This window comes from Hippocampus zosterae, chromosome 20, assembly GCF_025434085.1.
Source record: "Hippocampus zosterae strain Florida chromosome 20, ASM2543408v3, whole genome shotgun sequence".
Taxonomy (NCBI): domain Eukaryota; kingdom Metazoa; phylum Chordata; class Actinopteri; order Syngnathiformes; family Syngnathidae; genus Hippocampus; species Hippocampus zosterae.
In genome coordinates, this window is record NC_067470.1 from 10,995,587 (window position 1) to 11,023,370 (window position 27,784).

The window sequence follows — 27,784 nt, forward strand, 5'->3', positions numbered from 1 at the left end:
CCTCCTCCCTCCCCGTCCAGTTCCTCGTCGCACACCGGAGAAACTCTTGGCAAACCAGGTCAGGATCAGAAAAAAAAAATCTCTTATTTTGGGGGTCCCGTTGCAGCTCACTGTGATCGCGCAAGGAAAAACTATATATGGATGACTCTTTAGGACATTTAATTTTGAGACACTCAGTGAGAGTGGTCTGTGTACGTGTTAAGGAAGTATTCGTCTAGAAGTAGTTGTAGAAAATTGTTGAGGAATTTCACCTTGTTATGAGAACTATTGATACTTGTCTTTGTCCTAATCATCTGCTGAAGTACTTAAAACAAAGAATGTAGTGTGAAGTTTAGATCCTGTTTCCCCTTGAGTGATTAAGTCAAGTCAAGTCAAGTCAACAGTATTTATAGAGCACTTTCAAACAGCCATCGCTGCATACAAAGTGCTGTACATGGAACGATTTAACATATACAATAAACAGTAAGACGAATCAGTAATAAGTAATAAGTAATAAGGCGGTAGAAAGCACCAAGCAGTAAAATCAAGAGCAAATCTAAGTCATGCTGAGTCAAACGCCAAAGAATACAAGTGAGTTTTGAGGAGGGCTTTAAAGATGGGCAGCGAGGAGGCTTGCCGAATGTTCAGTGGGAGGTCATTCCAGAGAGATGGACCAGCAACAGAAAAGGCTCGATCCCCTCTGAGCCTCAGTTTAGTTCTTGGTACGTCTAGCAAAGACTGGTCCACAGACCTGAGGCGCCGGGCAGGGGTGTAGGGGCGTATGAGCTCAGAGAGGTAAGGTGGCGCGAGATTATTCAGAGATTTGAAAACAAAGAGGAGGATCTTAAAAATAATTCTAAAATGAATGGGGAGCCAGTGAAGGGATGCCAAAGTAGGAGTTATATGCTCCCTCTTACGAGTACCAGTCAAGAGGCGAGCAGCGGCATTCTGTACCAGCTGAAGGCGCTTGATGGAGGACTGGCTGACTCCAAAGTACAGGGCGTTGCAGTAATCGAGCCGGGATGTGACAAAGGCATGAATTACTGTCTCAAAGTGTTCATGTGAGAGGAAAGGTTTTATTTTGGCCAGCTGTCTAAGGTGAAAGAAGCTGGATTTAACAACGGCACCAATTTGCCGATCGAGTTTGAAATCACTGTCCAGTTTAAGTCCCAAGTTTGAGACCGTTGATTTCAGATAAGGAGATAGGGGGCCCAAGTCTACAGGATGGAATGTACAAGGTCCACTGGGGCCAAACAATATCACCTCTGTCTTCTTTTCGTTGAACTTCAAGAAATTTTGTGCCATCCAGGTTTTGATTTCTTCCAGACAGGATAGGAGTGGCCTTAATGAGAAGGTGTCTTTCTTGCTCAGTGGGACATAGATCTGGCAGTCATCTGCATAGCAGTGGAAAGGAATACCATGTTTCCTTAAGATGGAACCCAATGGGAGCAGATACAGCGAGAACAGCAGAGGCCCCAGAATTGAGCCCTGTGGAACACCACATGACAGGGGAGCAGTGCGTGATTCAGAGCAGCCAAGGCTGACACAAAAGGTCCTGTCAGCTAGATAGGACCTAAACCAATCAAGAGCACTCCCGCCAATGCCCACCAAGTGCTGCAAACGAGTCAGCAGAATACTGTTAACAGCCCCAAGTATCTTCTTCTGGTCTTCCATCCCTGCTGAGCCCCTCAGGGCTGTCAAGTTCCCTGAGGAAGGAACTCCAATCTCATAATTTGTGCAGAGCAGATATGGTCTGTACTTTGTCATCGAACTGCATTGACCTTTCTTTGTTTCTGATTTTTACATAAGGGGAAGGAGTGCCCGCCCCTCATGACCATAGTACGCCTGTATAAACGTGTGACTGTATTTTGTCGGGGCTTCCTGATGAAATCTGAGACTCACAGGAGCCCAAATCAATTCGTGTTGCATTGCGATAAACTGAAGAAAAAATGTGGTGTTGGGTCTTCTTCCACCTTATAGAGAGATATAAGAACCTGCGTCCAAGGAGTGCCAAGAGCAAATTGACAGCTCCCCCTCCTCTACAGTATGCTGCAATACACACAGCAGCTTTGAGGCTGTGACTTCCACATTGTTTAAATCGTATTTTTTTTTCTGTCCTATGGAGATAGATATTTCATATAAGACACTCAGAGTAGTCTGTTTGTGTTTGTTTGTGAGGCTCAGGTGCGGAATTGTTTACATTTTCTTTGCACAAAACCCAATTGTGAAAGGGCTTAAATAAGTTGTTTTACACGTTCTACTGTTTCTAAGGAATAAAGTGATATCCTTTTTGCAATACCATACTGAATTCCATCTTTTTTAAAACTTTTTTTCTTTGCTTATTTGCATCATGTTTAATTAATTGCACAATATTGCAACAAATTGCATTATATCGTATCGGATCGCATTGATTTGAACTAAATGTGTATCGCGTCGTATCGCATCGTGTCACCAGAAAATTCCACGTATCGTTTAAGTATCGCATCGCGGGTAGTGCATCGAGATGTGTATCGAATCGTCCTCAGTGCTGAGATTCACATCCCTAGTTCAGACCTGATGTATTTGCAATCATCATTGTAACCAGGCTGATATTAATAGTAAAATATTGCCGTTTGGGAGTTTGCACAGCGTCGCATGGTGAGTCATGTGAACAGCCGTGAAGCAGGGGAGATTAGTAGTTTTCCACGTGTTTCGGGCACATACAACATGCCGTAAAGTGCTCACAAGTCAGACTTGTCCATTTTTGTATACTTTTCTATTTGTTAGTCCAATTTGACATATCTCGGTCTTTCATTTTATTAATGCTGTCCATTTTCTATGTTCAGTAGAAAGCCTTCATGAAAAGCTCAAAACACAGGTGAAGTGCGCCCTCTCACGGCCGGTTGTGTTCACTGTGACACATGATAGCGTCTCACTGTTAGCTTTTCTGCTCGTGCGCTCGCTGGCGGCCATTGGAAAAATCTTTAAACAAGCTGCATCATAAAATAAACCGCAGGGCTCAAAGCGCGTGGCAAAAGCAGCAGCTTGTAGTTCAGAAATTACGGTATTGTCTATTTTGCAAGATTTTGAGCTGGTTCAGACGAAATTTTGAGTCAATCAGATAGATGAAATGAGCAAAATGCAATCATACCTGGGAAGACAGCATCAATGTACCAAGCTGCTGCAGCATAGACGAAGGCATCCACAAAAAACATCATGATAAATATTCCAAAGTTCAGTGAGACTTTCTCACTGACACTTGATCCGATATTATTCCACTGGATCCCAATGCCTTGCGATTCAGAAGGATAGAAACACTGACAGGCAAACCCAAAGGCCGCTGGAGACAGAAAGCTCTGAGAAAGTAGTGAGAGAAAATGTTAAAAGGTGTATTTTTGAGTAAATGTGATGCATTCTGTTGTAAAAACATCAATCCATCCATTTTCTGTTCTGCTTTATCCACACAAGGGTTGCGGGGAATGCTGGAGCCTATCCCAGCCAGCCGGGGGGGACACCTTGAACCAGTTGCCAGCCAATTGCAGGGCACACAGAGACGAACAACAATCCTCACTCATACCTCGGGAAAATTTAGAGTGTTCAATCAGCCTGCCATGCATGTCTTTGGAATGTGGGAGGAAACCGGAGTACCCGGAGAATATGCATACTTCACATAGGGAGCTGGAAGTTAACCTCTGCACTGTGAGGTTGAACGCGCGAACCACTGGACCGCCCATTGTAAAAACAAAACATACTACTTACAGCAAAAATTGTTGCTGCCTTGGTGGTGGTTTTCAACGTCAGAGACAGTAAGGGTGGTATGTGGAGGCTTAAGTATATCAGCCCCCCACATACAGTGGCCAGGTTGGCCTTGGAAAAGAAAGTACTCATGAGGAAACACAGCATGATGTTGGCGGTAGAAAATGCCACAAGGAAAAAAATCAAAACACCCAGACTGGTGAATTTCACGATTCGACCCCACTAGAGACAACAAGAAGAAAACACGTTATTTAAAAGAAAAGTTGACTGCATGGGCAGACGTGCACACTCAATAGAGGGATTAAACGACTACATCTTGTTGATTATGGATTTCAGATTTCAATTCCAGTCTGTTATTTTGTCAAATACATTTGATAGATTGAGTGATAATCTTGCCTTGAGAAGAGCAGCCAGGGGTACAATAGACACCAGGGAAGGTACAAGAGAGGTGATGAACCAGCTGAGCCACAGTGTTCCTGAACTCAGACCCATCAATTTCATGGTTTCTTTCATCCTGGATTCCTTTTCGAAAACCACATCCCGAATGGTCCTCATCACAGGATAGATCCAGGCCAGTGCCATGGCAAATGGCAAAATTATCGGGTGTAATAGTCGCATTCTATGAGAAACAGATCTAATTTTAGTTTAATCTAACAGCACACAAATTTAAAAAGAGCCCAAATAAGTTAAATAAAATACACCAACCATAACTTAAACAATTTGCTTAAAACAAAAGTTTAACAAAAAAATACAAATCAATTGTACATTTGCATTTACTGTGTCATGTTTTTACACGCAGGGGAAATTGTAAAGTGGAATTCCAACCACATTTTTTTTTAAACGAGAAGAGCTAAGTTTAATTTTTACCATAATATGTCATGTTCTCCTAAAATATTAATTAAGTAATGCAGTTACAAAGAGTAGAATTATGTGTTCTTGTGACACACTGGTTTCACTTCGAGTAACTTACTATGTCGTCAGAGGCCAAAGTGTTGTTTTCCGGGAACAGAATTTTATGAGTTAAATAACTATTAAGTATTTCAACTTAGTCGATGTGTTGGAAAAAAAACACACTCGCATGAAGATATTCATCTTCATGCCAGTGCTTCAACCCTTTGCTGTTTGTACAAAATGACAGTGGCAAGAAGTTATCCTGCTTTGTGGTAATAATTTATATTTCCAATAACATTGTTGCTTCATTTGATTTAACATATAAGATAAGATAAGATTTATTCGTCCCACAATGGGGAAATTTACAGCCTCCAGCAGCAAGAATGTATGTAGAAAGAAAGGAGAAAGAGAAAAAAAAAAACAACAAACATCTTTCAATTAAATACAATATGAACACAAATGGATAAATTGCAGTACTATTTACAATTTTCCTTCACATCATTTAATTATTATTATTATTATGATTGTTATTTTTTTTTTCATCAGCCTGACAGCAGTCGGTAGGAACGAGCGTCGGTATCTCTCCTTCTTGCAGCGCGGGTATAACAGTCTCTGGCTGAAGGAGCTACCAAGTGCTGTCAGGGCGGGCTGGAGGGGGTGGGAGGGACTGGCCATCATAGCTTTTAGCTTAGTTAGCATCCTTCTGTTGCCCACCTCCTCCAGAGTGTCAAGGGAGCAACCCAGGACAGAACTGGCCTTCCTGACCAGTCGCTCCAGTCTCTTTCTGTCCCGGGCCGAGATGCTGCCTGACCAGCAGACAATGCCATAATGGATGGCCGAGGCCACCGCCGAGTTATAGAACGTCTTAAGGAGTGACCCCTGAACCCCAAAAGACCTCAGTTTCCTGAGTAGGAAGAGTCGGCTCTGTCCTTTCCTAATCAGGGTATCCGTGTTTGTAGACCCTTTCCAGTTTGTCGTTCAGAAGAACACCAAGGTACTTGTAGGAGGTCACCCTCTCTATGTCCATACCCTGGATGTTCATCGGTGCTGGTGAGGACTTTTTCCTGCAGAAATCCACAACCAACTCCTTAGTTTTCCTAGGGTTGATCTGGAGGAGATTCTGCTGGCACCAGTCCACAAAGTCCTTTGTCAGTCCCCTATACTCCCGATCGTCCCCTTCTGTAATGAGGCCAACAATCGCAGAGTCATCGGAGAACTTCTGAAGGTGGCAGTTTGGAGTGTCGTGTCTGAAGTCCGAGGTGTAGAGGATGAACAGGAATGGAGCCAGAACAGTCCCCTGCGGCGCTCCAGTGCTGCAGAGAAGCCGGTCCGACTCACAGCTCTGCAATCTCACGTACTGCGGCCAATTTGTGAGGTAGTCTATGATCCATGCTGTGAGATGGTGGTCCACTCCGGCGTTCTGCAGTTTGCCTCCCAGCAAATTGGGCTGGATGGTGTTGAAGGCACTGGAGAAATCAAAGAACATGATTCTCACAGTGCTCCCAGCCTTCTCCAAGTGTGACAGCACTGAGTGGAGGAGGTAGATAATGGCGTCTTCCACGCCGATGCCAGGTGTGGAATGTTTGGCCACAATAAGGTAAGATAAGATAAGATAACCTTTATTCGTCCCAAAATGGGGAAATTTACAGTCTAAATATGTAACATTTAAAAGGATAAAATTTTTGTAAGGTACCGTATTTTCACGACTATTCGACGCACCGTACCAATGGCCGCAGTCTCATTAATGGGTGACATTTCTGTATTTTACACATATACAGGACGCACCGCACGAATAGGCGCAGTTTTAAAGTGGTAAAACATACGCTTAAACATACGGCATGCATGCATGCTAACACGTTCGCTAACACGTTAGCTTGAAGCACACACTGAAGCTCGAAGCTAAAACACGTTTTTAAAAAGGCAACGAAAGCAGAACTGAGTTCGGGTGTATTTTATTTACAAGGTACTCACGTTTTTTGCTCAAGCATCACTCAGAAAGCCATCAAAGTCGTCATCTTCTGTGTCCGAATTAAACAATTGTGCAAGTATCGGTAATCCATTCAAACCGCCGGGTTCCCCCTCGTTCTCAGAGTCACTCTCGTCGTCATGTGGCTCCACGGAAATGATGCCGGCTTTGCCAAAAGCTCGAACAACTGTACTAGGAGCAACGTTCGTCCAAGCAGCTACAATCCATTCACAGATCTTGGCGTAACTAGCGCTGCCTCCCACTCTTCGTGAAGCTGTGTTCGCCATCGATCATCCATTTTTCCCATGCCGCTCGCAACTTCACCTTGAACGCCCGGTTGATGCCGATGTCCAGCGGTTGGAGTTCTTTCGTCAAGCCTCCGGGAATGACGGCAAGCTCGGAGTTCATTTGCTTGACTTTGTCTTTCACCGCTGGTGTGAGATGGGCACGCATGGAGTCGCAAATCAAGAGTGACGGCGAGAAAGCGAAAAAGCATACACCTCACTTAGCCACTCTCTCATTTTCTCCTCGTCCATCCAGCCCTTTTGGTTTGCTTTCACGATGACGCCGGCTGGAAACTTTTCTTTCGGCAGCGTCTTTCGCTTGAAAATCACCATAGGTGGCAGTTTCTGTCCGTTAGCATGACAAGCAAGAACGACAGTGAAAGCTGACTTCTCGTGCCCCGTTGTGCGTATCGCAACCGTGCTGGTCCCCTTCTTCTCCACAGTGTGGTTCACCGGGATGTCGAAAGTCAGCGGGACCTCGTCCATGTTGGTAATGTGGTGAGGCTGGATACGTTTGTCAACAATCTTCTTACTGCAGTAGGTGCGGAAAACGGCCAGCTTTTCTTTGTAGTCCGCTGGAAGTTGCTGAGCCATGGTCGTCTTCACTCTCATAGATAGATGGCACCGTTTCATAAAGCGAAAGCACCAAGACGGACCTCCTTGAAAATTTTCAATTCTTCGGCTAACGTTTTCGCCCTTAGTCGAATGGTGACCGTGGGGACGCTTCTGCCGGCTGCTCTTTGATCAAGAATCCACCGCTCCAGTTGGTCTTCCAACTCTGGCCACCTCGCCTTATTTCCACGGAAACTGCGCTTGGTCTTTTTGACTTGGCGAAGCTCGTTCTCCTGCTTCCTCCATTTGCGAACCATGGATTCGTTGATATTAAATTCTCTGGCGGCTGCTCGATTCCCGTGTTTCACTGCATAACCGATGGCTTGGAGCTTGAATTGCGCTTCGTAGGCGTGTCTCTTTGTGGAACTCATTTTCGGGGGTTCTTGAAAACCAAAACCGAAGTTGTTTTGCAATAATGCACACACTCACATTTTATACATGTGCTGGTACCTGCTAGAGGCGTGCCTTACACGCCCACCCTTCACTCATTGCCGGACCCACCCCCTGCGTGCCTGTCCTCCCTCACGTCCACCTCTCTTCATATATGTAAATTATGGAGAGAGAGATATGTAAATATAAGTGCGCGGACGCACTTCACTGATTGGCCGACCGATTCCCCGCACTTCACTGATTGGCCGACCTCACTTCCGCCTTTTCTCTATATAAACAGCATGTCGGGTCTCAGCCAGATTTTGGAACTCGGCTCATAGAAAAGACGCATCGCATTATAAGGCGTACTGTCCATTTTGGAGAAAATTTTAGACTTTCAATAGCGCCTTATAGTCGTGAAAATACGGTAAGCAAAAGAGTACAAATGACTTTTGTAAACCAACAGACAAAGTGGAGTAATTAATCTAAAACAAATGTATGTTAATGTTAAACAAAATCAAATACAGTAAGTATATACTCAAACTTATGAACGATTGGAATAAAACAAAGAGTACATATATAAATTGTGTGCGTGCATGCGTGTGTGTGTGTGTGTGTGTGTGTGTGTGTGTGTGTGCGTGCGTGCGTGCGTGCGTGCGTGTGTGTGTGTGCGTGTTTACATCTGAGATGTTATATTGAAAAGTCTATTTTGAAAAGTCTCCTGTTGTGAAAAATTTCTGGGAGCAAACATGACTTCATTGAACGGGAGTTCTACTGTAGTCTCAAATACAACAGAACGTAAATGGCTGGGACTGCATCTGTTCAAATCAACAATAAAATACTTTTTTGTGATGTCAATCTTTTGATCTGCCTCAATAATGTAATGAATTTAAAATGAAAATAGCCATTTTTAGATGATATTAAAATCAAGATTAATTAGATCAATTAATTGCAGATCATAATTAATCTCATTTTTTTAATCTGTTGGCAGCACTAATCAAACCTAATTTAGGCTAACTGTCATAAGACCGTTTACTATTCAAAACTATTAATTCTGTATTTATACCCCTGAGTCTATTATGCAATAGATTCCTGCAGTTTTTCATTGATAATGTTTAAACAGCTACATCTCATTTACTCCCTCCGTCCATCTACCGTGACAGTGTTAAGTTCTTTTTAAGGTGTTTCCCCAGACATTTTTAGAGGATGTGGTTCTCCAGACTAAGCCCAGTGGCTTCAATTATGACTCTGTTCATCTGCATTTCTTTAAGGCGGTTCTCCTGAGTATTGGTCTTGGCCATTATCAACAGCAGCCTATTTTCTGGTGTAGTCTCCCCACAATTTAAACGTGCTGTGGGTCGACACTTGATCAAGAAACCTGAAATGATCAAAATGTACTGTCAAATTTTAGACCCAGTTCAAGCTGCCTTTTATTTAAAAGATACCAGAAAAAGTGGTGCACATGCAGTTAAAATATATTTCCTTGATAACCTTAACGTCATGGGGGTCTTGCAGTCAGGTTTTAAGATGATGCATAGCTTTAAGATGATGCATAGCACAGAGTCAGCCGAGTTTTTAATGACATCCTCCTGGCAAATGAAACTGCAGACTGTGTGTGTCTTGTTTGGTTATATATAAATGCAGCATTTGATAAGGGGGATCCGTCTTCTATTGGCTCGTTTGGTGGCGCTCTTGTGTTGTTATGACCCTGTTTAGCTTGACAGAACTTTTTATGTTTGACTTGGTTGTTCTGAATCCTAGACTCCCCGATTTTCACATGGTGTTCCAAATTTTGGGGCCTCTGCTGTTTTAATTGTATCGGCACCCTTTGAGTTTAATCCTCAGAAAATATGGTATCTGCTTCCACCGCTCAGCAGATGACTGATAGATATATGTCCTGCTGCACAAAAATAAATAAATAAATAAAAACTATACTTTTTCATAAATGTATCACAAACAAATGTGATGGTGTTTGGTCCTGCTGACGTGGGACTCCTGACTCTTGATCTAAAGCTAATCGTCTCCAACTTCGGTCTTAAACTGGACCGTGATTTTAAATTGGACTGGCAAATTGGTGCTGTTGTTAAACTTTGCTGTTTTCATCTTCGGAAGCCAGCGAAAGCCTCTCCTTTATCAATCGCACTTTAAAACAGTTCTTCGCGGCTTTGTCACATCTTGGCTGGATACATGTAATGCACTTTATTTTGGAGTCCATCAGTCTTCCACCAAGCATCTTTCTTTGGTCCAAAAGGCTTCTGCTTGCCTCCTGACCGAAACTCGTAAGAGAAAGCACATAACTCCTACATTGGTATCCCTTCAGGGGCTCCCTGTAAATTTTAGACTTATTCTTAAAATTCTATGATCATTAATTCATTAATTTTCATTCATTAAATTTCAAATGGCTTATCCTGAACAGGGTTAGCCTACCCCAGCTGACTTCAGGTGGAAGACAGACTCCAGACTGGACTGGTTGTCAGTCAATCGCAGCACAAATAGAGATAAACATGCATTCACAGCCAAATCCACACGGTCACTGAGTGGGAAGAGATCACACACTGCCAGCACTACACAAGTCAGGCAAGTGTACCACTACATCACAAGCGATTTAAGAATATATTGTTTGCTTTTCAATCTTTAAATGGCCCTGTGGCCCTCTCTATTCCACCCCTACGCAGCTGCCTGGTGCCTCAGTTCTGCAGACCAGACACTTTTAGTGGTACTGAGAACGACGCGCAGGCTCAGAGAGGATAGAGCCCTTTTTATTTCCTCTTTGGAATAACCTCTCGCTAAACGTTAAACAAACCTCCTCACAACCCATCTTTAAAACGCATCTTAACTCATTTTTATTCTTTGGATTTGACTCAGCAAAGAACTTGATTTTAGTTTTACTGTTTTTGTGATTTTTATTGTCTTAATTATTAATCAGTTTTATTGTTTATTGATGTATGAAGTCTTTTTCTCAATTTACAGAACATTGTATACAATGGTTGTTTTAAGGTGCTCTATGAATTAAAGCAAAGACTGATCTTATTGGTTCATTTTCATTACGATTGCTTGAATACTCATATTTCTTTCTTTTAGTTTATTTTTTTCATTAACAGAGTGGTAACAACAATTTTATCCATGTTACACCTGCAAAGGTATTATTTAGACGCAGTTAGACTGTCATACTGTTGTGGCAGATGCTGGTTGATATATATGAGCTTTTCAACTCAAAACAAATGCAAGATTGTGTTCAAATTGCATCATACTGTACTTTGACTACATGACTTACCTCATGGGCATCTCCTGTGGCTGCCTATCTTCAGTGTCAGATTCAGTGTCAGTTCCTGGATTATAACCCCAAAGCCTGTAGAAAAAGATATCAAAGAAACAACAACAAAAGCAGTGAGCATGCACAGGAATTGAAATAACTTTTTTTGCCACACACCGTTTGGGGGGAAATACAAAACGTCACAAAAATACATAAATAAACATTTGTGACAATATTGTTAAAGAACCCTGTAAAATGAATACAGAGATTTGTGTTGTAAATGTGCTGTACATGTTTGAAAATGTACACAGGACTAGTGTATGCATGAAAATTCCAGAACTGGAAAGCAAATGCTGGGAAGATGCTGGTTTTTTCATCTGTGTAGACAACAAGACATTGAGTCTTACAAGAAAAACCTGACTGCTCCTCGAGTCAATGCTGTAAGGACTTATTTGTTCATTTATTTTTATATACCGTATTTTCCGCAAGAAAAAGGTGCACTGTATAAGAGGCGCACCTCCAACGAATGGCTATTATAAAAAAAAAAGTTCATACATTGGGGGCAATCTACAATGCCTCCACTAGGAGAAGCCACACTCCTTCCGTTCAACTCGAAAGGTGTCCGTTCAGCTCGAGAGGCATTCGTGACCGCCTCTGAAAAAAGAAGTAAATTAACTATTACGTCAATGAATCTACGAACATTGAAAATTATGCAATCAAAGAGAAAATCAAGCGAGGAAATCACATAATAAATTCTGTAGGGGTGGGATATAGAATTTATTTTGTGATTTCCTCGGTTCTTGCTTGGCTCTCGACGAAGGCGGACGCTTTTGCTTTCCGCTCTTGTCCCCCACCTCCACCCTTCCCATGCTCGCCACTCAGTCCACGTGCTGTCTTTGTCTGACTTTTCCGAACCTCCTGTCGAATTTTCATCCTAAAAACGAACATGGAATTGGTAGGCTGGTCTCTCTATGCCATCGACAAAATGTTTTCGACGAGAAGAGCAGGCAGTGGGGAGCCTACTTGCCCCTCAGGGGCTTTTGCTGCTGGGTACAACCTAGATCCCTGGAGGAAGCAGAGAATGGTGTGCCTGTCAACACTATCCGTTGAGGATATGGATGACATCTACATGATCAGCCTTCTGATAACAGGTATGCTGCTGTTTGGTGTTAGCAGTTTCCTGATCTATCGCATAATTCAACCGACAGGAGCGGCTCTATTGGAAGTGAAGAGGCTGCCGTCTAAGGATGGCATAGTGCAGATGTCCAACACTCAGACTCAGACTGTGTGAAAGAAATCGCAGATTTGGCTGATCGACGTCACTTAAGAGACAAAAGCCACGGACTCAAGGTTGTCTTAAATCGTTGGGCAGCCTGCTACCAAAACAACATCTGCTATCTCGACCTTCCCTACTGAAAGTACGCATGGAAGCTAGTCCCCCACTGTAGTTTTGATATGAAGAGACCAGTCCTTATGAGCTTGAAAGTGTTTTTTTACTCAGCAGCACCAAGAACGTGTTACAGGCTTCCTCGTGTTGCCAATCAACCCCAGAGCTCTCGCGACACCTTGTGGATGGGTGGCGGTTAGAATGGCTAAGTAATTGGGAACTTATACAAAATAATAAACAGATCTACATCCCTCCTTTTAAATCTTTTTTATTTATTTATTTATTTTTAAACACACATGAAGGCTAATAAGTGGCTGATTCAAATTAGCAACAGTTGCAGGAACAGAAAAAGAATCTCACTCAAAATATTTACGATTCGGTTTTGATACTCTGCCACTTCTTGTACGTCTGTATTGCTTTCTATCTGACTCGACCGTGTATGAACGAGGCTTGTTGCAAACTTGACGTACAACAGCGATTTTGTCATGTCCTTTTTGTGTTTGAAGTCTCACTACTTGGTTTGTCTTCAATGGAGTTAGTGGCTTGCTGGTCTTGTCATAATACTGTTTTTGAGCTTTGCGCTTCTTTGTGAGATGAGCCTTGACAGTTTTGGTGGCTATTGGGTTTGGCTTGAGTAACTTCTTGCAGACAGGTAAAGTTGACCGTGTTCTTCTTGAAAACAGTCTCTGAGCTGGAGATCCAAGGATACTGTTTCTGGGTGTATTTCGCAGATATAATAGATTTAGGTAGAAATCGGTTCCATCTCTCCTTGTTGTTTCCAGTAGTCTTTTCGCACTACGAACAGCTCTCTCGCTGAGACCAGTGACTGAGGGAATTCAGGGCTGCTCGTAACGTGTTCAAACTCCCATGACACAGAAAAATCACGAAAGCTTTGACTGATGAACTGAGTCCCATTGTCAGAATATAGTTTCTGAGGTATTCCGTGCACTGCAAACTGGCGTTTGAGTTTCTTGATGACACACATCGATGTCATGTTTTCCAGTTTGTCCACTTCGAAACATCCGGAGTAGGAATCCACGAGTACGAGGTAGTTGTTGTTGTCCCATTCGAATAGGTCTGTAGCTGTGGTGGACCATGGTAGATCTGGAACTTTGTGAAGTTTCAGTGGTTGCTTTTGTTGGTGAGGCTTGAGGCTGTTGCAAACACTGCATGACTTTACTTGGTCCTTTATGTCAGAGTTGATTGTGAGCCAGAAAACAGTGTCTCTCGCACTTCTTCTCGTAGACTCCATGCCTGGATGTCCTTTGTGTAGTCCCTGCAAGTACACTTCCTGTAGAACAGCTGGAACAACGGCTGTTATTTTTCATAACAATCTCGTTTTCAACAGTCAGTTCTTCTCGAAAGCCAAAGAATGGTTTGATCGCTTGAGGTACACAGCTTACCCGTGTGGGCCAACCTTGTAGGATGTAGCGCGTCAGTGTCTGAAGAACTGGGTCGGTCTTTGTGTGTCCTGCCAGCTCTTGTCGACGTTTGGGTGAAATAAGTTGGAGCGTCATGACTTCAAAATCGCGCTGCTCCCCTTTTGATGGGGGAGTGTTCAGCCTTGGTGTGCGAGAAAGTGTGTCCGCAATGTAGAGATGTTTACCCTTCTTGTAAACGAGTGTTAGGTTGAACTTCTGTAGTCTGAGCATCATTCTTTGCAATCGCGCTGGGATCGTGTGAAAGGGCTTGTTGAGTATGGTGACCAATGGTTGGTGGTCGGTTTCAATCAACACTGGTTTTCCGTAGATGTAATCATAGAACTTGTAACACGCAAACACAACAGCGAGAAGCTCTTTCTCGATCTGCGCATACTTCTTCTCCGTCTCTGTCAAAGTTCGTGATGCATAGGCAACTGGTTGTCATCTTGTAGGCATGCAGCTCCCAGGCCGTACTGAGATGCATCGTAGGTGAGGGTCACTGTCAGAGGCCTTCTTTATGTCATAGTACTGAAGCACTGGTGGGCTTGTGATGCATGCTTTGATTCTGATGAACGCCTCTTGTTGATGATGCGTCCAGCTCCATACAATGTCTTTGTGAAGCAGCTGGCGCAGTGGCGGTGACAGTTCACTCAAGTTTGGAATTAACTTCCTTAGATAGTTAATCATTCCTAGGTACCGCTCGAGAGAAGCCTTGTCTTCAGGTGGGGGCATGTCTTTGATCGCCACAATTTTCGATGGGTCAGCTTTCAGTCCTTTGTCTGTGAAAACATGTCCAACATCACCCACCGCATCTGAATTTGCATTTCTTGGGATTTAGCCTGAGTTTGACTTGTCTTGCACGATCTCGGACTTTCCTGAGGTTGCGGTCATGCTCTTCAATCCCTTTTCCTCCGACAAGGATATCATCGATAATCACTGCACATGGATAACCTGTAAAGATTTATTCCATAGCCTTTTGAAAAACTTCGGAAGCTGTGTTAATCCCAAATGGCATTCTCAAAAATTTGAATCTACCAAAAGGTGTGGCAAATGTTGTGAGCAGGGACGAGGCATGATCTAGCTTTATTTGCCAAAATGAACTCTTCGCGTCCAGAACAGAAAATACGGTTGCCTCGGGCATTTGTGCTGCAACCTCTTCAACTGTACGCATGGGATGGTGTGGTCTCATTAACGACTTGTTTAACTCCCTCGGGTCGATGCATAGACGCACATCGTCAACCTCTTTTTTATGAGTGGCTACCATGTTCGACACCCAATCAGTAGGTACGTCAACTGGTTCGATCACACCAAGTTTTTGCATTCTTTAGAGTTCACTTTTCACCTTTTGTTGCATTGGCACTGGAACGCGTCGTGGGGAGTTGATGACTGGAACTGCATCAGATGTGAGCTTCATCGAGTAGGTCACTGGTAATTCCCCAAGCTCATCTTTGAATAGATCTTTGTACTCTTTAAATACTTTCTCCTCAAAGCTTTCATTTGGAATCGCATCAATGTGAAAAACATCTTTGCTGAAACTAAATAGTTTCATATTCACGCTGTCCTTGAGTCCCACGGTAGACTGCACATTTTGTTTCACAGCTTGGAAAATTAGGTCATAGCTCTTTTCTCCTAATTTGCATTTGAGAGTAATCGTGCCTGCAGACTTGATCTTTGTTCCTCCAAAAGCGATTAGATTGATCTGTTTGTCTTGTGGCTGTATTTTCTCACGCTGAAACATGTCCTTGCAGGTGTTCAGAGAAATCACGTTACACTTCGCACACGTGTCCACTTTGAGCTTTAGCATCTTCTCTCCGACTGCAACAGAACAATAGCCTTCTTTCTTGTGACTATTCTTGCCCTCCAGTGTTAGGTGCTCGACAGTGAATGTTTCGTCACCGTCCGAATCATCAGTTGATATTTGATTTACCTGCACTGGCTCTTGAAGTGATTTGGCTTCTTGCATGTGTGACATTGTTGTCCAAAAGCTGGGCACAGGTCACGTTTGGCTGCGTGTGAACCACCGCAATTTCTGCAATTGAGATTTCAGTCGCCATTTTGCCTTGTTTCTTTTGAAGTTTTGAGTCTTTTTAAATGTGTCTACGCTTTATTTGTACAGTGTCCACACTTGTTGATGCCACGTGTTTTGGAGCAGCTACCACTTTGCTATGTTGGTCAGTGAGCTGGTTTATTTGACAAATGCGCACTGCTTTGGCAAGTGTCAGCTCAGTTTCTTTGAGAAGTGAACGTCTGATGCTATCATTGTTAATTCCACACACTAATCGGTCTCGGATTAGCTCATCTTGCAATGCTCCAAAATTACACGTTTTTGCCCTGTTGCGTAATGTAGTCACATAAGCTTCAATCGTTTCTCTTGGCTTTTGTTGTCTCACGTTGAAACTGTGCCTCTCCATTATGATATTTGTTTCTGGGTTGCATATTTCTTTGAACTTCCTTTTCAAACATGTCGGATCTTCCCGTGACTCCGCTGTGGTTATTTCCACGCCTTGGTCTGACACAACTGCTGGGGCGTATGTGAACGATCTCTCTCTTTCAATGGCCTCCGGTCCCGCCAGATTGAGGAGTATGTAGGCCTTTGTTTTAACATTTTTGTAACTGTGTGCTGCGGCTATGAATATATTATATTCTTGCTCGAACTTACGCAAGTTTTCAGCGACATTGCTGTCGAAGATGAGAGGATCAGGCCGCCGAAATCCGACCGCCATCACGGCCTTTTCACTAAGGTAAAATCTCGTCCTTTTTGCTCATTTCAATTCATACTGATCGATCGCCCGCGCAGCATTGGGTCTTTCTGACCACAATTGAATACACTTAATACCTACAGTACATACAGAAACTCAAATGTGTTAAACCGGTTGTTAAGACTGTGAAAAAATGGACAGATGAAGCAAAGCTAGCTCTACAAGAATGCTTAGACTGCACTGATTGGGGCGTCTTTGAAACTTCAACGGGCACACTGGATGAATACACAGACACTGTCACATCATACATCAGTTTCTGTGAGGACATGTGTGTACCAACGAAGTCCTTACGCTCCTTCAACAATAACAAGCCATGGTTTACTCCCAAACTCGGGCAACTCAGGAAAGAGAAAGAGGCCGCATTTAGAAGTGGAGATCGGGCACTGTACAAACGCGCCCGAAACCAATTGACAAAGGAAATTAACATAAGAGAAGCTATGCAGAGAGGCTGAAAAAACAGTTCTCCGCGAATGACTCTGCATCTGTCTGGAATGACCTGAAAGCAATCACAAACTAAACTGCCTGAAAGTCTGCGCTGACCAGCTGGCTCTGGTCTTCACACAAATCTTCAACAGATCCCTGGAGCTGTGTGAGGTCCCATCCTGCTTCAAACCGTCTACCATCATCCCAGTTACCAAGAAATCGGCAACATCGGAACTGAACGACGAAGGCCTGTCGCTCTGACGTCTGTGGTCATGAAGTCCTTTGAACGCCTTGTGCTAAACCACCTAAAGAATGTCACCGGACCCCTGCTGCACCCTGTTTGCCTACCGGGCAAACAGGTCTGTGGAGGATGCAGTCAACATAGGTCTGCACTACATCCTCGAGCACCTCGACAGCACAGGGACCTACGCAAGGATCCTGTTTGTGGATTTCAGCTCTGCATTCAACACCATCATCCCGGAACTCCTCACCCCCAAACTTCTCCAGCTCGGTGTGTCCCCTGCGATCTGCCAGTGGATCCTCAGCTTCCTGACGGGATGGACACAACAGGTGAGACTGGGAAGAACATCATCAACACAAACCGCTAGCACTGGAGCCCCACAGGGATGTGTCCTGTCTCCACTGCTCTTCTCTCTCTACACATGGCTACATTTTTGCCACAGATTTTGCACAGCTGCTCACCTGTGCTGTTGCATTCTGGGACTTGCGGGTAGAGTGAACGCTGGCGCGTTTTGGCTGCCTCTGCTCTCCCACAAACATTTGTGTTTTACGGTGTTTTTACGGTGTTTTTACGCTCGATTGTTTTACTGTTTCGCATGTAATCACTATCATCATCTCACAGTCATTCCACCCAGCCCCCATTCACGCCTGCCTCGCACTCTCAACTATCTTCGACTGCTTCGTCCCGGCGTCTCAGCGTCCTACCTGTTAACCTGTCGCTCCTCCATCGACCTGTCAAGGGTCTGCTCCAGTACTCGGTGGCCGAGCTCCTTCGGCTCCGCTTCCAATGGCTGGGCCCTCCTCCTGCTCTACACCGGCTCCGGGACGTCGTTCGCTTTCCTTCCCGGAAATATATTCATCATGGGTCTCGCTGGGGCTTCTGCCTCAACCGATCCAACACGATCACCTCCTTCTGGTCTTCCTCCCGTCGGCCATCCAGAAACGCCGGCCGATCCATCGACCATCGTGCGTTAGCCGGCTTGGCTAGGTCGGTTAACGGCCCCCGCAGCAGCGAGACTGCCGACATCAACTTTGGGCTACTTAACATCCATTCGCTTACTGGGAAGGGTAATCTCATTCAAGATATCCTTACGGACCGTAAGCTTGACATTCTTTGCTTAAATGAAACCTGGAAAACTCCAGGGGACTTCTCACAGTTGAACGATTCCACTCTCCCGGGATTTCCAAGCCCCGCGATTCTGGTTGCGGTAGGGGTCTCGCGATAGTAGACCGCGAGAAGTGGAAAGTACTTCCGGTTTCTCTCCCGCCACTTTCCTCCTTTGAATGCCTTGCCTGTCAAATATCCAGACCCATTCCCACGATTATTGTACCACTCCCCCAAACCCCACCGCGACTTTTTAAATGAAGTGTCTACTGTCCTCACCCATCTCTCCTCTCTGTCACCAAATGTAATAATCCTGGGAGATTTTAATATACATATGAACAACACTGCTCTTCCTCTCACCATTGACTTCACTTCTTCAATTAACAGTTTTGGTTTTGATCAATTTGTAAATTTTCCCACACACATCAAAGGTCACACCCTGGATCTGATCTGCTGCTCTGGTATTTCCCCCTCCAACTGTACTGCTGACGAACTTCCAATAACGGACCACTTCCTTATCTCATTCAACATTACACTCCAGCTCTCAACTGCCAAATCACCCCGGACCATTGTTTACCATAATATTAAAGACATTAACATTGACTCTCTCACTGCATGGCTGACCACCCTGACTCCGGACATTGACTCCACTCCTGATGATTTGGTTTTCCAATATAACTCTGGTCTCACCAGCATCCTCAATACGCTCGCCCCTGTCAAGTCCCACTCTGTCCTTTTTACTCGATCTGCCCCTTGGTTCACCCCTCATCTACGTTCCTTGAAATCCCAAACCCGGCAGCTTGAGAGACTTTATAGGAAAACCGGCCTCACTGCTCACAAGGACATCTATGCAGCTCAACTATCCCTCTACAAGGATTCCATCTCTCAAGCAAAATCACATTACTACTCCGGACTCATCTGCTCCAATGCTGGAAATACTAAGACTCTCTTTTCCCCTTGGAACAGAATCACTCAACCTCCTGACTCCCTACCACCTCACTTTTACTCTCGTGACACCTGCAACGCACTTCTCCTCTTTTTCAATGAAAAAATCAACAGAATCCACCAGCATCTGGGCTCCTCTGTACCTTTCCCCTCCTCTGACCTTCTCACCCCTTGCAAACTGTTCTCTTCTTTTGAACTCCCCCATTTCTCATTAATTTCAGACCTCATCATTAAATCCAAGACTTCCTCCTGTCAGCTCGATCCCCTCCCCACAGTTCTGGTCAAATCCTGCCTACCCTCTCTGCTTCCATTCATCTCAGCCATTATCCATTCCTCTCTGTCGACTGGAATTGTTCCTGTGCTCTTCAAAACTGCAGCTGTCACCCCAATCCTGAAAAAAACTGGTTCAGATCCCAATGACTTCAATAACCTACGCCCCATTTCCCATCTTCCCTTCATCTCGAAAATTCTGGAGAAAACTGTCGCCTCTCAGCTCCACTCCCACCTCACCGACAATAGTCTTTATGAACAATTCCAGTCCGGCTTCCGTCCCCGTCACAGTACTGAAATGGCCCTCATAAAAATCACAAACGATCTTCTCATGGCAGCAGACTCTGGCCTTATCTCCATCCTCATCCTCCTTGACCTGAGTGCAGCCTTCGACACAATCTCTCACCCCATCCTCCTCAATAGACTCTCTACCATAGGCATCACCAACACCCCTCTACATTGGTTCCACTCATATCTCAATGGCCGCTCTCAGTTCATTCAACTTGATTCTTTTACTTCACAATCCCTCCCCGTTTCTTCTGGTGTTCCCCAGGGTTCTGTCCTCGGTCCGCTCCTCTTCATTGTCTACCTCCTTCCGCTCTGAAACATTTTCCGAAAATTTGGCTTACACTTTCACTGCTTTGCGGATGACACCCAGATCTATCTCTCCAGCAAACCTGACGCTTCGCTCCCACCCTCATCCCTCTCTCACTGTCTCTCAGAAATCAAATCTTGGTTCACCCACAATTTCCTCAAGCTAAACAGCAATAAAACTGAACTCCTACTCGTCGGTACCAAATCCACTCTAAACAAAGCCAACAGTTTCTCCCTCACAATTGATAATGCCACTATATCTCCTTCCCCCTAGGTGAAGAGTCTGGGTGTCATCCTTGACAGTTCACTATCCTTTCACTCCCACATCAATAACATTACCCGGTCCGCTCATTTCCACCGTCGCAATATAAACCGCCTCCGCCCCTCACTCACTCCGCACACCACCGCTATTCTTGTTCAGTCTCGTCACTTCCCGTATTGACTACTGCAACTCACTCCTCTTCGGTGTCCATCAGAAATTCCTCTATAAACTTCAACTTGTTCAGAATTCAGCAGCCCGGATCATCACGAGAACCCCCTCCTTCCATCATATCACCCCCATCCTCCGACAGCTCCACTGGCTTCCTGTCAAACTTAGAATCAACTTCAAATTACTTCTCTATACATTCAAAGCCATCCACAACCTTGCGCCCCCATATCTGTCAGATCTTCTTCAAATCTCCATTCCCTCTCGCTCACTCAGGTCCTCATCCTCCCTCCACCTTTTTCTACCCTCTGCCCGTCTCAGTACAATGGGGTGCAGAGCCTTCAGTCGCTCTGGCCCCAAACTCTGGAACTCACTTCCTGCCAACATTCATAATATTGACTCTTTCCTTATTCAAAACCCAGCTCAAAACCCACCTTTTCAGACTTGCCTACGCGCCTTAAATCTTTCTTTCTTTATTTACTATTTTATCTGTGTTTTACCATTGGTCTTGGCTATACAGTGTCCTTGAGTGTTGTGAAAGGCGCTTACAAATGTCATGTATTATTATTATTATTATTATTATTATTATTATTATTACACAAACTCTTCGCACCTCAACAAGTCCAGCTGTCAAACTCATAAAGTTCGCAGACGACACCACGGTCATCGGTCTCATCAAAGACGACGACGAGTCTGCGTACGGCCAACAAGTGGAGCAGCTGGAGCTCTGGTGCAGCCGACACAACCTCGGGCTGAACATGCTCAAGACTGTAGAGATGATCGTGGACTTCAGGAAACATCCTCCACGACCGTTGCCCCTCACACAATCCAACTGCCGTGTGTCAACCGTGGAGACCTTCAAGTTCCTGGGAATCACAGTCTCCAAGGACATGAAGTGGGAAGTCAACACCAACTCTATCCTGAAAAGGGTCCAGCACAGGATGTACTTCCTGAGGCTGCTGAGGAAGCATGGCCTGCCACAGGAGGTGCTACGTCAGTTCTACGTCAAATTCTTGGGCAGCCTGCTACCCAAACAACATCTGCTATCTCGACCTTCCCCTGATGAAAATATGCACGGAAGCTAGTCCCCCACCACTACCCCCTCCCTCATACATTCCCTTGATTCACCGTCTTCATTGTTTATGTCTTGTGACCTGTTGTAACTGTCATATGCTTATGCTGGAGTTTTTTGCCTCACTCAAATTATCCTCAAAATGAGGGGAGTTCGAGCGTGTGTTTTTTTTCTCCCCCTCTTCCTCCCCTGTGGTTTCTTTCTGACCTTCGGGTTGAGTGAACGCTGCCGCTGCTCAACCCGTATTGTTTTGTGTTTTTTGTTATTGTTAAGTGTCCTTGGGTGTCTTGAAAGGCGCTTATAAATAAAATGTATTATTATTATTATTATGATTATTTTGCGCCTGTAATGGGCAGCATTTTTCATTTTCCGTTTTGTTCAGTGGAGATGTCGGCGCTGTTGGACAGAGCGGCCGGATCAGGGGTGGGCAAACTCTTTGGCTCGGGGGCCGCATTGACTTTTAAAATTTGACAGAAGGGCCAGGTCAGCACGAGCTATGGTACATTAAAAAAAAAACTGCATGTGTTGACAGTCCATATCAAACATCAACAGAACAAAAGCAAGAAAGTACTGTATTAATATACTTTTTTAAATGACAACAGTGTTGTTGATTACCTATTTTAGCCTGTGCATTGCTGCAGATGCGTTGTGATCAGACCAGTAGAAGTAGAGCGATACAGAGTTCCTAGGTGGTCGAAAAGATCCCCCCCCTCCCCGTGTTCTGCAACTTCAAGTCAATGCGCCACCAGGGGGTGAAATGCCTGTCATTACAAGTCCAATTGAAATGAATGCAGTCATTCACATCGAACCTTAATTGTGGACCAACCTTCGATGGGCCGGATTAAAAACACCAACGGGTTGTAGTTTGCCCACCTCTGCGCTAGATGGATGGCTGCAGAAGTTGAGGATGAGGAGAGAGGAGCATCGGCGCGGGGCGCAGATGCGTATCTGGAACTGAGAGTCACCGCTTGGAATTGGAATGGATTTACATGTGACAGGAGATGTCAACCAATCTCTTTTTTCGTCAATGGATGCTACAGCTTCTTGTTGTCTTGTCTTTGAAACGTAGCTTGTAGCCGACGTGTGCATATTTTGAGCATGACATCTCTGATACACTGGTGAAAGGACACTTTGATTCTGTCCTCTTTTGTCTCAAACTGATTTAAACAATAAAGCTTGTGAGGGGAAAAGTGGTTCGGACTGCACGACTGTCCGTGTTCTATGTTATGTGTTGTGTTTATTATTTTACTTTATGTTAACTGTTTTTAAGCGCTTTGTTACAGCTGCCTCTGTTGTAAAAGTGCTCTATAAATCAGCATGAATTGTATTGTATGATACTAATGCAGCGTCTTATACCGGAGACAAATTCCTTGTGTGTTCTACATACTTGGCCAATAAAGATTAAATCTGATTCTGAATTCACGTTTTTCGGAGGCGGCCATTAACGTCTCTCGAGTGGAAGGGAAGAAGAGAAGGCACGGAGACAAAGACGTACAGTAGCTGTATTTGTGAGACTGTGAAAATCATTAATAAAGTCTGCATTTTAAAAAACACCACAGCTCTCCTTTTTTCAACAAATACAGGTCTGTCTTTGTCCGTCTCTATGCCTTCTCTTCTTCCCTTCCACTCGAGAGGCATTCATGACCGCCTCTGAAAAGTGAATTGTCATTTCCTTGAGCGTAGCACCAACAGAACGATCAGTTATCAGTTGTGTTTGTTATTTATTCCTTTATGTATTCACAAATGATGAAATCAAAATATAAAATCGGTCGGGGGGGCTATAGAATGTATTTTCTGATTTCCTTGCTTGATTATTCTGATTTGACATTATTTTCAATTTTCGTAGTTTCATTGAAGGAATAGTTAATTTTTTTAGGCGGTCATGAACGCCTCTCGAGTCGAACGGAAGAAGAGAAGGCACGGAGACGGACAAAGACATACTGTATTTGTTGAGACTGTGAAAACCATTAATAAAGAGTGTGTTTTTTAAAAAAAACAACAACACCGCAAATCTCTTTTTTTCGGAGCTGCAACAAAAAGGATGGCTAGCCAAAGGACGAACAATTCTGATCATGGAGGATCCCCCAAAGGGTATAGTCCCATCCAACTATCGGCCAATAACCTGTCTCTCCACAACATGGAAGCTCATGTCAGGCATCATTGCAGCTAAGTAGACACATGGATCAATACACGAGCAAAACACAGAAGGGCATTGGAAGAGATACCAGAGGAGCCAAACATCAGCTCCTGGATTGACTACAAGAAAGCCAATGACTCGATGCCGCATACATGGATCAGTGAATGCTTGGATTTGTATAAGGTGAACAGGCGCCTAGGAGCCTTTGTTTCGAACTCGTTGAAGATGTGGAAAATCACACTTGAAGCAATCGGTCAACCTACACAGAGTTGTTAACGTTGCCAACTTCGTTCAAATAGGGATTGCTGATGTTGGTGCTAAATACTTGAATCCTGGGCGGTGTTGATGATCCTGTGGTATCATCTGTAAAAAATAAAAGAAAAAAAAAATAGACAATTATGATAGAATGCCACATTTTACATCATGCTAGCAAATGCTCTAATTTTATCAATGTGTGCTGATCAAAATTTTAACCGGTTGCACAGTGCAAGGGCATGTTTTAATGCTCCCACGGGTAAATTCAGCTAAGGCGCTCCAATTCAGTGTCCATCTTTCAGATTGCATATAAAAGGTGAAATGTGTGTTAGTTTAAATCCTGATTCGCTGGGGCAACCTTTGAAGGGAAAAGCAGAAAGTGAGAAGCTGACATTTCTACCTTGGGCCATGTGTGAGTGCCCGTGGATGATTCCAGTGTGTTACCAGCTGGTCAAGCTGCTGTTGTTGATGGGCTTTTCCATACGAGTTGTGTTCACCAAAGGAAATGGGTCACGGTGGAGGTTTTCGTGGAGGCCCCTATGTAGTCTGCCTCTCTTATGAAGTAAAATACTGAATCTGACTGAGTGATGAGACTCTATTCACCACCATTCCAAGGCCCATTCATTCACATGATGTGGCTGTGGTCACAAAGCAAACGCCTCAGGAATTATTGGACTGAGGCATCTTTTTTTTTCAAGATGGCGCCCGGATAAGCAGCCATCGGCAAGTGCGCTTCAAGAGCCTTGCGTTTTTTGTTGTTTTTGTGTTGTTTTGTTACATGGTGTTGTTGTTACATCGTGTGGATCTGATGTGGACCGTTTTCAGCATTTTTGGCGATGGCATTCATCAAAGAAGAAGAATCTGTGCTTGGTGGTTGCGCCTTCTCCGCAGCACGCGTACCAGCACTGATTTCTTGATTGGGAGGAATGTCGCCGCCATTTAGCTGTCGCTGCTGGACATCCCCGGGGCGCTTGTGTCTTGCGCCTGAAGTTGGAAGGATTTTCACAGCCCCGCTTTGTTCAGCAAAAAGGTCGGTGCTGATGGACAGTCTGCAGCTGAATGAATTCATGGATTGAGGAGTCGACGATGAGAAAAAAGGAGTGGAACTGGGAAAGTGTTTTTGGCGACCCTGAGCGGCTTACTTACTCTGCGCATTGGGGAGTCTGCGCTCGGTCTTTTTTCACCAGCACACGAAAACCCACAAGGTTTTTCGGAGCTAATCGCGAGCGGAGGGGCTGCGCTGTACGGAGCATGAAAACGCTGCCGGAGGAGGGGGAAGCAAGCCAGCGTGCTCGTCAAGCTCCGGCAGCGCGGATTTCGAACCCCGCTCCCTTCAATCCATTGCTAATCTACAATCTCTGCCAAACAAGATGGATGAACTTCTTCTCCTCACAAAGACCAACAAAACCTTTGCACGTTCTGCTGCGCTCTGCTTGCCTGAAACCTGGCTCAGTGACCGCCACCCGGATTCCACGCTACATCTACCCGGCTTCCGCCTTCTCCGAGCCGACCGCGACACGGAGCTATCAGGGAAATCGAAAGGTGGTGGGATTTGCTTCTGTATCAACGAAGAATGGTGCACTGATGTCACGAAGCTCGACGCACACTGCAGCACTCCTACATACAGACAGAAACTCAAATGTGTTAAACCGCTTGTTAAGACTGTGAAAAAATGGACAGATGAAGCAAAGCTAGCTCTACAAGAATGCTTAGACTGCACTGATTGGGGCGTCTTTGAAACGTCAACGGGCACACTGGATGAATACACAGACACTGTAACATCATACATCAGTTTCTGTGAGGACATGTGTGTACCAACGAAGTCCTTCTACTCCTTCAACAATAACAAGCCATGGTTTACTCCCAAACTCAGGCAACTCAGGAAAGAGAAAGAGGCCTCAAAAGAAGCTATGCAGAGAGGCTGAAAAACCAGCGCTCTGCTAACGACAGTTAGCACGGCGGAAAAATCATTGGTACCGCCCTACCCACTCTTGAGGACTTACACACTGCAAGAATCAAGACAAGGGCACGGAAAATCCTCCTGGATCCCCCGCACCCTGCCCACTACCTTTTCCAGCTACTCCCCTCAGGCAGGCACTACAGATCCATACGCACCAAATCCAGTAGACACTTAAACAGCTTCTTCCCTCTATCCATTAACTCCCTAAACAGTCACTGACTGTTGTACGACAAATACTGCTACTGGTCACTCTAAAATGGTTCAATGATTTTCTGCACCAACTGTACAAACTGTCATAGTATGGCATTCTACCACTGTTCACTTTAGCTCTGCTTGATACTTTGCACATTGTCTCACAGTTGTCACTGGGTGGTACCACCGCACTACGGTTCACTTACATTACGAAATGTCCTGGCATACCTGTTTGTCATGTCCTTGTTTACGATGATACTAATGTAGCGTGTTATACCGGAGACAAAATCCTTGTGTCTTCTACATACTTGGCCAAAAAAGATGATTCTGATTCTGATTCTGATTCTGAAAGATGTGGAACTGGGAGTCGCGGCTTGGAATTGAAGCAGACTTACATTGGACAGGAGAAGAGAGCCAATCTCTTTTTCGTTAATGACTGCTACAGCTTCTTGTTGCTTTCAAGCTTAGCTTAGCAGACGTGTTCACGTTGCAGCATGGCGTCTTTGATTTAGGGCCGTTAACACGGCACACATTTGCTCCGGCGCTGCACCGATATATTTTGTTGCGATATATTTTGCACCGCAGCAAATTGTGTGGAGCGTTCACACGTACAAAGCCGCTGAGCGGGGCAGCCCCGACACAGTGTCAGGGCTGCCCTACTTGCGTTCACACGGCAGTTTCTGCAGCAGAGCAAAACGACAGAAAACAAACGAGCTGTCGTGTTGGTTCTTTTTAAAATGTACTGTATATACACAACTCAAGCTACTACTGGACCGGCACGTCCTTCTCCTTCTCGGTTTCCGTGCCTTCTGCTCGAGAGTGACCGCCCAAGAAAACGTAAATGAACGATGACTTCAATGACACTCAGAAAAGCAAACACTAATGCGCCAAACAGAAAATCAAGAGAGGAAATCATAAAATATATTCTATGGGGCCGGGGGGTTGTGAACAAACAACAAAGGAACAAACAACTCCGAGACAGTCCAGTCTCCTACAAAAGGAAAGATCAGAATCAGAATCAGAATCATCTTTATTGGCCAAGTATGTAGAACACACAAGGAATTTGTCTCCGGTATAACACGCTGCACTAGTATCATCGTAAACAACAAAATCATTGAACCTTAAATGAACCATTTTAGAGTAACCAGTAGTTTTGTAGTACCATTTTGTGTTGCAAGAAGAGTGACTATGTCAGTGACTGTTTAAGGAGTTAATGGCTAGAGGGAAGAAGCTGTTTAAGTGTCTACTGGATTTGGTGCGCATGGATCTGTAGCGTCTGCCTGAGGGGAGTGGCTGAAAAAGGTGGTGGGCAGGGTGCGGGGGATCCAGGAGGATTTTCCGTGCCCTTGTCTTGATTCTTGCAGTGTGCAAGTCCTCAAGAGTGGGTAGGGCGGTGCAAACGATTTTTTCTGCCGTCCTAACTGTCCGTTGAAGTCAGATTTTGTCCTTTTTTGTGGCGGCCCCAAACCAAACCGTGATGGAAGAACACAGGATTGATTCGATGACTG

The 27,784-nt window shown here is 44.6% G+C and overlaps 2 protein-coding genes and 1 long non-coding RNA gene across 3 annotated transcripts in view; 1 reads left to right on the forward strand and 2 right to left on the reverse strand.

The window, feature by feature from the left end:
* The window catches only part of LOC127593454 (phospholipid-transporting ATPase ABCA1-like), a 139,214-nt gene that overhangs the window by 60,714 nt on the left and 50,716 nt on the right, over positions 1–27,784 (reverse strand). The window contains exons 4-8 of the mRNA XM_052054912.1: positions 24,133–24,232; positions 11,111–11,185; positions 4,111–4,333; positions 3,718–3,936; positions 3,110–3,314 (exon numbers count right to left, since the gene is read on the reverse strand). Of these exons, the coding sequence (XP_051910872.1) occupies positions 3,110–3,314; positions 3,718–3,936; positions 4,111–4,333; positions 11,111–11,185; positions 24,133–24,232 (822 nt within the window). The remainder of the gene's footprint in view (positions 1–3,109; positions 3,315–3,717; positions 3,937–4,110; positions 4,334–11,110; positions 11,186–24,132; positions 24,233–27,784) is intronic.
* Positions 5,122–27,784, reverse strand: part of LOC127593083 (uncharacterized) — a 43,618-nt gene continuing 20,955 nt past the window's right edge. The window contains exon 2 of the mRNA XM_052054308.1: positions 5,122–5,319. The gene's annotated coding sequence lies outside the window, so the exon portion shown is untranslated. The remainder of the gene's footprint in view (positions 5,320–27,784) is intronic.
* Positions 16,260–16,734, forward strand: LOC127593108 (uncharacterized). Its single transcript, XR_007960325.1, has 2 exons — positions 16,260–16,478; positions 16,562–16,734. It is a non-coding gene; the product is annotated as an uncharacterized LOC127593108 (long non-coding RNA).